The 11,953-nt window shown below is 42.6% G+C and overlaps 1 protein-coding gene across 1 annotated transcript; it reads right to left on the bottom strand.

Annotated features, from left to right (window-relative positions):
* Positions 1–1,159: 1,159 nt before the first annotated feature.
* Positions 1,160–7,590, bottom strand: LOC127571906 (extracellular calcium-sensing receptor-like). Its single transcript, XM_052018654.1, is given in 5 exon segments — positions 1,160–2,061; positions 2,156–2,279; positions 5,887–6,114; positions 6,278–7,111; positions 7,306–7,590. Coding segments are annotated over 5 exon segments (2,370 nt in total). The 5' UTR covers positions 7,588–7,590.
* Positions 7,591–11,953: the final 4,363 nt, after the last annotated feature.

Here is an 11,953-nt window from a genome sequence, read left to right as displayed (position 1 = left end):
TTACATTCCCTCACCACTTTCCACAGGGATAACGTTCTTTGTGTCTTCCTGGTCGTTCATCACTCCCTCCCATCCCGCTCCCTCTACAAGTACCCTCCCCTGTAACCGCAAGGGGTGTAATACCTGTCCATACACTTCCTACTTCACACAACCCTCCCACTCGTTCCCACCCCCACTGTTCCCATCTGCCCTCCCCACATCCCCCCGTTTATTCCATTCTCTACCTCCCTCGCCTATGATCACATATCTCCTCCCAGCCTCTGTCGCTATTTCCACACTTCCTTCCCCCATCTATCACCCGTCTTCTGCTGAATCCACCGATCACCTGCCTGCTCTTGCTCCGCACCTTCCCTCCACCTCGTCATACTGGCCATCTCCCCTCTATCTTTTAGTTCAGGTGAAGGGTCTCGACCCGAAAAATTGACTGCCATTTACCTCCATAGATGCTGCCTGAATCACTGACTTCCTCCAGCGTTTTGTCTGTTGATCAAAATTCTACCAATGATTTTGATAGCTCCTCACTGGAATGGCTCCAGGGATGAGGGATTTCAGAGACAGGGTGAGAACGGAGAAGCTGGAATTATTTTCCGTGGAACCAAGAAAGTCAAGGGAACATCTGATAAGATCAGGTCTGGTTTAGACCTGGTAGCAAATGTTTCGCCGTTTTTGCTAACAAGTTTGCTACCGTTCCCGTTAGCAAGTGGTTTAAGTGAGGACACTGGTTTAAAATGGGGAATAAAAAAGGAATTGTTGCAGCCAATAGTAAGACACCAAAGTTAATGTCTTCACGTGAAACACACAAACACACAAATTATCGTATTGACATATTAAGCCATTTATTAATTAAAAACTGAACATTATGTCCATGAAATAGGGTGATATGTGGGAGGAAGGAGTTAGATAGTCTTCGGCGTGGTTAAAGGTCGGCACAACATAATGGGCCGACGGACCTGTATTGTGCTGTATTGTTCTATGATTCTATGGAATAAAATCACTATTTCCGGTGCTAAATGATAGAACAGGAGATTCACATTTAATCGTTAAATTCAGCCTGAAATGAGAATGGATATTTATGTTCTGAGTGAATTGCTGCAGAGAACCATAAACACACGATGTAAAGCGCCAGGACATATTCATGCTCCGCCTTTGATGTTTCTTCTCATCCCACTTTACCCATAATGTGCTTCTTTGTGTTTTTCTCTGGAGTGATGACCATAATATAACACTTGGGTGCAAAAATGCAAAGCAGCAATCCAAAACTAGAGGCCAGGATGGCAAACACTTCAACTGCCACCGTGTATTTCCCAGGAGAGCTCACAGAAGCCGGAATAAAAGTGATCCAAACCGCACAAAAGATGAGCATGCTGAAAGTTATACACTTTGCCTCGTTAAAATTATCTGGCAGTTTCCGTGCGAGAAAGGCCAAGACAAAACAAATGCACGATAACACAGAGATATAACCCGATGCCGAGTAAAAGGCTGCAGAAGATCCTGTATCACATTCTAAAATTATCATCTCCCGGTAATATTTGGTGTTTATCACGGGAAATGGCGGCGCAATGATCAGCCAAAGGACACATATTAAACCCTGGACGGATGCTAGGAGGAAAACGCTGATCCTCTGCTGTCTTTGACCAAACCATTTCATCCAGTTATTGCTGGGATGCGTTGCCTTAAATGCCGTCAGCACCAGAATGGTTTTGACCAGAACACAAGACATACACAGGACAAACGAGACACCAAATGCTGTGCGGCGTAACATACAAGACCAGTCTGAGGGTGCCCCAATGAATGTGACCGAGCACAAGAAACAGCAGCTTAATGCAAATAGAAGGAGGAAGCTCAGCTCGGAATTGTTAGCTTTAACCAGGGGTGTCTCTCGATATCTAAAGAAAAGACCCGCTGTAAGTGCAGACAAACACACTCCAACCAGAGCAAGAACCAGCAACACAATGCCCAGGATTTCGGTAAAAGCCAGATACTCGATATTCTTCGGGATGCATTGATCTCTGCGGTGATTGGACCAGAACAGGGGAGGACACTTGATGCAGTCTGTGGAGTCTGAGGAAAAGAAATGCGATCATTACATGTTTGAGGAAGACGTGTTAAGAATCTTTAATGTAATTGCTGGAACCCAGCATGTATTCCGGCTCACCTGTAGTATTACTGATTTCTCCATCCGCACAGGCAGTGCAGTCAAAACAACAGATTGGCTGTCCTTTCCTGGCCGTTTTTCTTGTTCCAGGGGGACAGCTTTCAGAGCAGACTGCACGGGGAGTCTGTAAGGAAGATACACAGGCAATGTTTGATCATTGGCTTCTCGATTCGGGCCGACTGCCCTGCAACTGTACCGAACCACTCTGTTGCCCTATTACATTAATAGATAAAATGTACCTGGAACTTAACGTGATTATCAGTGTCCCGCAACCTTTCAATCTAATATTCCTTGAACTCTTCTATTTTCTGTGTTTTCCAACTTTGAGAGTTGCCGTTGGATGGCTATCGGGGTCACTATCAGACAAGTCGTTCCAAAGGCTTTCAACTGATTGTATAGACGTTCTTGCTCGGGCCATTACTCATTCAATACTAAATCATCTTATTTGTGCCGACTGGTTGTTCATCTTTCAGCCGCTAGAAACTTTAGGTGATATTCCAATTAGAACATAGAACACTACAGCACAGTACAGCCCCTTCGGCCCACGATGTTGTGCCGAGACAACACACTTCCTGATTCTATACAGCTGCAATAGATGCCAGTGCAGTAAAGTCCTGGAGCGGTTACACTGTCGGGATAGCGATCTAGTGACCTGGACAAACGATCAATTCCCATCATAATACCTATTGAGTTTAAATTCAGGGATTTAAACAAAACATCATTTTGAGAAATGAAATGACTTCACAAATATCTCCTTTTTAAAATCCAATGTGACTGGAACGAACGCGTGAAATGTTTCAATATAGGAGAGAATTAACTGTCTAAACAAGCCAACATGTTCGAGCGCAATCAGGGATGAGTTATGAATGCTGCATTTTCTTTTATATATAGAAGAGGTCTCAATTTCACCATTATCAAACCTGAATCATGGTAAAACTCCTCCACGTGTAAACATAAACTTTCATGGAGGTGATATGGATGGTAGGTGGTGGATGAAGGTGGGGCTGTTTTGATTCCGACCTTTGTGGAAGGAAGCAGATGAAATTGGATCACGCGGCAGTCACACCTCGCCTTCTGTTGTCTTCAGCAGTTGGAAAACTCCATTGAAACATCCCCAACTTTCTCAAGGTTAAATCAAGTTGACTCTCCGACCTTAATCCACATAATCAACATGGTGTCAAATGTGTTCAGGAAAGTTTTCTAAATCAATATCTAGACGTACCAACGAGAGAGAATGCAATACTTGATCTCCTATTAGGGGACCAGACAGGTCAGGTGACAAAATTATGTGTAGGTGAGCATTTTGGGTCCAGTGACCATAATATAATTAGTTTCAAGTTAATTATGGATAAGGACAGGTCTGGTCCTCGAGTTGAGGTTCTAAACCGGAGAAAGGCCAATTTTGTGGAAATGAGAAAGGATCTAGGAAGAGTAGATTGGGATAAGTTGTTTTCTGGCAGGGATGCGTTCAGTAAGTGGAAGGCCGCCAAAGGCGAAATTTTGAGAGTGTAGGGTTTGCATGTTACTGCCAGTATTAAAGGCAAAGTCAACAAGCAGAGGGAACCTTGGTTTTCGAGGGATGTTAACGATCTGGTTAAGAAAAATAGAGAGGTGTATAGCAGGTATAGGCAACTAGGAACAAATGAAGTATTGAAGAGTATAGAAAAAGTAAGAAAATACTAAAAAAAAAGAAAATCAGGAAGGCAAAAAGAAGACATGAGGTTGCTTTGGCAGATAATGTGAAGGTGAACCCGAAGGGTTTCTACAAGTATATTAAGAGTAAAAGGATAGTAAGGGACAAAATTGGTCCCCTAGAAGATCAGAGTGGTCGTCTATGTGTGGAGCCTCAGGAGATGGGGGAGATCTTAAACAGTTTTTTTTAACTCAGGAAACGGGCATAGTGTATATGAAAGGAAGGGAAAAGTGGTAGTGTCATGGAACATATAGAGATTAAAGACGAGGATGTGCTTTTTGCCTTTCAGCGAATAAAGGTAGATAAATCCCCCGGGCCTGATAAGATATTTCCCCGGACATTGAGAGAGACTAGTGTAGAAACTGCAGGGGCCCTGACAGATATATTTAAAATGTCCTTAGCCACGAGTGCAGTGTCGGAGGACTGGAGGGTAGCTTATGTTGTTCCGTTGTTTAAAAAAGGCTCTAAAAGTAAACCAGGTAATTACAGGCCGGTGAGCCTGACATCAGTAGTAGGTAAATTATTGGAAGGTGTTCTGAGAGATCAGATATACAAGTATTTGGACAATCAAGGGCTGATTAAGGATAGTCAGCATGGTTTTGTGCATGGTAGATCGAGTTTAACGAATCTTGTAGAGTTTTTTCGAGGAGGTTACCAAGAAAGTAGATGAAGGAAAGGCTGTGGATGTTGTCTACATGGACTTTAGTAAGGCCTTTGACAAGGTCCCACATGGGACGTTAGTTCAGCAGGTTCAGACTCTAGGTATCCATGGTAAGGTTGTAAACTGGATTCGAAATTGGCTTTGTTGGAGAAGACAGAGAGTGGTAGTGGATGATTGTTTCTCAGACTGGAGGTCTGTGACTAGTGTTGTGCCTCAGGGATCGGTGCTGGGGCCATTGGTGTTTGTTGTCGATATCAATGATCTGGATGATAATGCGGTAAATTGGCTCAGCAAGTTCGCTGATGACACTAAGATTGGAGGCGTAGTGGACAAAGCTTGCAGAGGGATCTGAACCAACTGGAACAATGAGCCAGAAAATGGCAGATGGAATTTAATGCAGATGAGTGTGAGGTGTTGCATTTTCGAAGGACAAATCAAGGTAGGACATACATAGTTAATGGTAGAGCACTGAGGAGTGTGGAGGAACAAAGGGATCTGAGAGTTCAGATATATAATTCCCTAAAAGTGGAGTCAGAGGTAGACAGGGTTGTAAAACGTCTTTTGGTATCTTGGCATGCATAAATCAAAGTATTGAGTATAGGAGTTGGGATGTTATGGTGAGGTTGTATAAGACATTAGTGAGACCAAATTTGGAGTATTGTGTGCAGTTCTGGTCACCTAACTATAGGAAGGGTATCAGTAAGATTGAAAAAGTGCAGAGAAGATTTACTAGAATGTTGTCGGGTCTTCAGGGATTACGTTACAGGGAAAGATTGAACAGGTTAGGACTTTATTCCTTGGAGCTCAGAAGAATGAGGGAAGATTTGATAGAGGTTTACAAAATTATTAGGGGTATAGACAGAGTTAATGCGAGTAGGCTCTTTCCACCTAGATTAGGAGAGATAAGTACGAAAGGACATGGCTTTAGGGTGAAAGGGGAAAGGTTTAGGGGAACATTACGGGGAACTTCTTCACTCGAGTGGTGGGAGTGTGGAACGGGCTGCCATCTGATGTAGTAAATGCGGGCTCACTCTTAAGTTTTAAGAATAAATTGGATAGATACATGGACAGGAGAGTTCTGGAAAGTTATGGACTGGGTGCAGGTAAATGGGACTAGAGGAATGACGTTTTGGCACAGACTAGAAGGGCCGAATGGCCTGTTTTCTGTGCTGTAATGTTCTATGGTTCTATGGATCTATGGTGCCCCGGTTTAAAGAAGGCTCCAGACCCCATCTAAGTCGGCTTAATACTATAACGAGTAATACATTTTTCTTGTTCTATACATTGTGTTATCTTACTATTATAGCATGGATAATTATGACTAGACCATAAACAAAACCTGCAGCAACATTTGACAGCATCAATTGGCAACCATACCTCACGCTTACCTCCGCTCCAGACTATCTGAGTTGTGTTCAGCACAAGTTATTTACCCGGAGATGCTGATCCATTATAATATCCAACTATCCTAACTTCAAGTCTGCCGTTTGCATTCATTTGCCAGTTTACAAAGTCATACGCGGCTGTTGGATTGCCTTTCTCATCAAGATGCACCTTCTCCCCGGCTTTTGTTGTGAAGTAAATTGACTTCATGTAATGGAGTAGCTAAAAAAAAAACACAGATTTCATTGAGATTCTGAACAGAAGAAACTATCTTCCTTCAAGATTTTATCGCTCGGTTAAAATTTCAGAACATGACTTGACAGGTTTGTTTCTACATTGAAAGATGTCTTAAAATGGATCAAGTGGAATGGAGCCCATTCCCTACCTGCCACGGTTGAAAGGTAGAAAGATGTGCGCATGTGTTGTTCGGGAATGGCCCTTTGCTTCTTTCACATGAAAACATGTCGTGAAGTGCATGAGCAAAAGCATAGACTGCTTTATATACAATGTAAGAACTCCCGTCCATGGTCAGGTCGGTATAGGCGTTGTTGATTTGATGCAAGCTTTCATTTCCGCTACACTGCGGGAGCTGGGCAACTGAACCTATTTTGTTTGTCACGTTTTCTAAACTTAGAGTACACCCGAAGGTGGTTTCCCAGAACTCCCTCACTAAAGGATTACCGGGATAGGTCGAAGGATGGACTGTGAGAAGGAAGTCCCGCACCCCTGGAACTTCCACTGCACGCACCGCAGTTCCGATTGCCCCAGTAAGCAATCGCCGGCCTCTATCTACACCAACAATGTCCGCTGTAATCCACGCCTCAGTGCCCACCCACTGTACGCCGCCTAGGTTTTGCTGTAGAACCTCCTCAAACAAAATGCGCATTTCCCCAGGTCCAGCAAAGGCCACCACGACCTTTGTGGTCGCCGCTTTCATCACTTGCACAATCCTGCTGATCTTCTCTGCGGGATCCGTTCTGTGAAATGATTCCGAGAAGGCAATGCAAAGACCGAAATTCTCAGCAGCTTCTACAAACGCTCTCATCCCCGAGTTGCCATAGTCATCGTTACTGTTAATGGTTCCAATCCAAGTCCATCCAAACTTCTGAACGAGATGCACCAAAACCTTGGACTGATGGACGTCACTTGGGATTGTTCGATGAAAAGTTGGATATTCGTTCTTATCGCTGAGACAGACACACGTGGAAAAGTAGCTGACCTGCATTTAATGAGACAGTTAATATGTAGGTGAATATGCGGGGATGATACTGCAAAATATTGTCAGTCAATTGGAATCAAAGAAGCGAAAACACGACTAGCTATCAGCGATAAAACTGACACTCATGTTCTGTTCATTAAGCGTTTGATTCCGCTTACGTGAGGCTGACCACAGTAACTCTAACCAAATCTCACCAGTGGTATTTTAAAAGGTCCGATTGTTCTTGCAACGGCGATGGACACCGAGGACCCGGCAGCACCAACGATCCCCGTGATATTGAGAGGCCCGTCACACACTTTATCCACGTACGTTTCCTCCTGACCATTCACCAGAGCCAGTGCAACTTTCGTTGCAATCTCGGGTGAGCCGCAGTCATCGTGAATCCTGTAGCCCAGTGTAATGTTCGGGAGGAGTTTCTGGTCCCTGTTTATTTCCTCTATAGCAAATATCATCGTCTGTAATAGGCGGAATCCCATTAAATCAAATCTGAAAATAAACCACAGATTTGAATTGGAATTGATGCATTACAGATACACGTAGCGCGACTATCAGAGAAGATTCTTCTGTTTTCCTTTAAACCCTTGAACTATTCCTTTCAATAACCTCTTCAGACTGTCCTGTACCCATACCGATAAATAGCAAAAACTAATCAAAATCCAGTCTGTGTACTTTTACGTCCTGTCTGCTCCGATTTGCCTGTCATGTTTTAATGCCAAATGAAGCATATGGTTAATTGAAAATTGTATTTAAATACAAACACGCCAATCTTAATAGATCGATAGGGCAAACAGGAAGTTTAGTTTTTCGCGTTTCGTTGAAAGATGTTAAATCTATTCAGTATTTCCAAGGGCAAGTCTGCCTTTACCATGCCCTCCCGCTCACACACGAGTCTGCAACCACCACTGCAGAAGCGAAAACAGGATCTCTCCCACTGATGACACCGCAACAGATGAGAGGATAAAATCTACAGGGTGGGACTTTTCAGCTCATCCCTTGTTTTGCCTTAAAATGACACAGCGCAATGTCAGTGTCTGAGTCTCAGACGTTTGGTACAACGAGAGGTCGCACATTAACCGTCAACCATGTCGTTGTTGGTCTGGGGTCAGTGAGGAAGGCAAACTTCCTTCCCTTGAAGACACTGGAGAAATGAATGTTTTATTTGCTAAAATGTCGTCGTTTCACAGTTATCACTACAGATAGTGGTACACTTTCATGTTTTAATTTAATTTAATTCACAATTTCCTGGTTTCATGGTGTGATAGGAACTTGGAATAATTAGTCCAGGATTCCAGGCGACGAGTCCAATCACACAGGAACCAAACCATCTGAATCTATTGGTGACTCGTATGACCACACATTTCTTACCTCACCGATTTCCCACAGAGCTAAAGCTTGGTAGAGATCCATCCATTTGCATTTTAATTTTAAATGATTTAACCTAGCAGAAATATAATGAGCGAAATTGCATCGTAATTTTGTATTGAAACAATGCATATAGAGAGCCACGAATGAAAACCACAAGAGATCATACCAAAAATGAACTAACCTTTTACATCTGGTTTCTTCTTTTCGTTTGGAGAGTACATTTATTTGCTGAATGATGCTCAGATGCACCGTAAACATGCCCCCAAGTACGACGTCCCCATCTTTAGATATGTTGGGGAGCTGGATTATTTCTCGAAGCCTGCAGTTTAGTACATCTGAACCCAGTGCAAAGGTCGACCCTACCAGGACTCCGAACACAAGCTGAAACATTGCAATAATCAAGGTGTTGATTACTGACCGAAGACTTCTGCTTATACTCCTATGTAGGTACCTGAAAATGAATGTGTTTAAATACCGAAGAAAGTCCCCTCAAAACTAATTGTAGAAACTAATCAACGCCCCAAGTGAATACAACTATTTTGTGACATTGAGTTGCATCCCATGTGTCAATCGCCAAGTGTTGAGTCAATGGTTCATTTTTTCAATTAAGCTGCAAGGCAAACGCAGTGTTGCCAATTAAATACAGCACACGACAAAATACACAAGACAATAACAGCCTAACAACTAACTTCTTTATTAATCACGATTGATTCAAACAACTCAAAGATTCACCTCGTAGTTTCAAATACTCGCTCAACTCTTTATTTTCACAGCTTTTTTAGTTACTTGCACAACCCTTTAGTTTACTATCACAATTTTCAAAACTCACAACTTGTATTCAGATATTACCCACTCTTACTGAATCCGGCCGGGGTTCGATCTTGCTAAGTTCTTCTCTGGGTCCCTGACTCAGGGTCGTCCTCTCCAGTGGCTGGTCCCGGGGGTCACTACTGCTGGTCATCTCGGAAGGCAACTTTTATACACTTCTACACTGATCTCCCAGACATTGCTTAGATGGTTATTGCCTTGACACATCTTTAATTTCAATCCTTAGCCAAACGAGCTTATCTTTCCCTAACTGCTTCAAATTCCGGCCGGCGCTATCCTACAATTATTTTAACCACGAGCTTCCTAAACTACCGCAGTCTTTATTTGAGATTTGTAATCAATCAGATGGTACTTCTCGATAGAATGTCGTCCCAAACACTGCTATTGGCTTGTCCTATCTTCCAGATAGCTCACAGTGGGATGTTTACAATGGGATAGTCCACAGGGCTGTTATGTTGTCTCAGCTATGTTCTCACTTGAGACCGATCAGTTGTCCATTACATGAACTTCGTCCACAGTGCATCTTTGTTCTGTGGTTTCCAACATCTCTTCCAAGGCAACAGAGTACCCTCCCAAAGACTGATGGGATATTTGACATCACTCTGGCTGCTACAGAACAATAAAAACTAACATGGAAAATATGCAGGAACTGAAATTCTTCCAGGTAAATAAAAAATAAGAAAAACTTTTTTATATGCAATATATCTACATAATTCACCCACACTTCGTGAAGATTAATACACAAAGATTGATGGACGAACAGGAAACAGCAATGAAGGATCAAAGATGGAGAAGGAATTTCAGAAGTACTTATCAATTGATATTGAGGTTTCTGCAAGTTTGCAGAAAGGAAGAATTACCAAAAATAACTGTCAGGAAAAAGGAAACCATGCAGCTGAAACATGAAGCACATTTTGCAGTTATTTCTTTGCGGACGATACAATAAGTATCCCACGGATAATGGGAACTCAGGGTCTAATGACAGAAACAAACCAATTAATGAGAATCACTGATGTGAAAATACCTTGGAAGTTAAGAAAACTTAAAATGCATAATTTTTCTGGACTATTGGCAGAATGATAGAATCACAGATCATTTACGGGACAAATGTGGAGTATTTAGTCCATAGGGACCGGGTTGGTCAAAAATGAGCTACCTAGCCTAATCCCACCAGCCATTAGATCTGTAGGTTAAGGTTCTTCAAATGCTGTTTAAATATGATGAGAGTTTCTTCCTATGCCATCTCTTCAAGCGATGAGATCTAGACTGAGTGTCTCAACATCTGGGTGAAATAAATCCTCGTCTTAACTCTAATGTTTCTACTACTGACTTTCGATTCATGTCCTGCTTTTGTACACCTCCAACAATGGGAATTGGTTCTTCCTAATACTCTACATTGGCCTATTGTAACTTAATGCACCTCATTTAAGTACCATCTCAGCCTCCTCTGTTCTGAAGAAACCCCCGTCGTTACAATTTTACTTCAATACTAAAATTCTCCATTCCTATCGTGTGTGGACGAAATGCTGTGTACTCCTCATTGTCTCCACACACCAGGAAATCTCATGGTATTAGGTCAGACATCGACAAGGAGGCATCGTGACTACCTCCTAATATTCTCCTTCAGCAGATGACTGAGAGCCTTTTCATGTCCAACAACTAAGCACTGGGGATAGCAAGGAATCAGAGGCTCGGTCGGGGATTTCCATCAAGTCTTCATCGAGGAAGTCCATCAATTACAGTGAATTGATCCTTGACCATATTTATGAGCGAGCTTCTCTAGCAAAGTTACAACACTGGCCCCTAACCCACAATGTGGAAAACTCCCCATATATATACATATCCTCTTCACAAAATGCAGGACAAATCCAGTCTAGTAAATTACCAGCCAATCTACTCTCAATCATCAGAAACTGATGTAAAATGTCCTCAATAGTGTTATCAAGCAGCATTCCTTTCCAGAGATCCGATCAACACTTCTCAGTTGAGTTTCACCAGCAGTACTCAGCTCCAGATCTCATCACACACTTAGTCCAAATAAAGAACAAAAAGCTAACTCCCACTGGTGAGGTGAGACTGACTGCCCTTCATATCAAAGGTAGGCCAAGCAACCCAATTGCTTAATCAAAGATGTGACAGGAAACCTGTAGATAAGTCAGCCTGACAGCTGTAGAGGTATATCGGAATTTATTGTTGAAAATGTGAATTTGAGGGAGATGGACTAACACTAGCTGATAATGCCAGGCCAAAGTAGCTTCAGGAGGGTGAAACTAAGTTTATGACAAATCCTTCAGGATGATTTGGTGCAGGGTGTAAATGCACGGAAAGCAGTATATTTAGCCTGTTAGATGTTATTTGACCAGGTGCCACACCAGACGATGAGTGTTACAGACTCAGTGAAAGTCCCTTTAAGATAGAGTGTGTGTGTGTGTATGTGTGTGTGGGGCGTGCTTACGTCAATAGAAGATAAAGGACATAATGACGTGGTTGAAGAAGGCAGAAGAAGAAGGAGAGAGAGAGAGAGAGAGAAGGGAGAGAGACACCAGCCTGCTTGTTTTCTCTACCGATGGATGAGAAACAATAACTGTGTTTGCTACTGAAATCCATGTATGGAAGTTGGAAGTAATCCGGTGGAGTTCACTTTGTTGC

The sequence above is a fragment of the Pristis pectinata genome, chromosome 6, assembly GCF_009764475.1.
Source record: "Pristis pectinata isolate sPriPec2 chromosome 6, sPriPec2.1.pri, whole genome shotgun sequence".
Classification (NCBI taxonomy): domain Eukaryota; kingdom Metazoa; phylum Chordata; class Chondrichthyes; order Rhinopristiformes; family Pristidae; genus Pristis; species Pristis pectinata.
The sequence above is the reverse complement of the archived record's forward strand: the minus strand, read 5'-3'. Positions and strand labels throughout refer to the sequence as shown.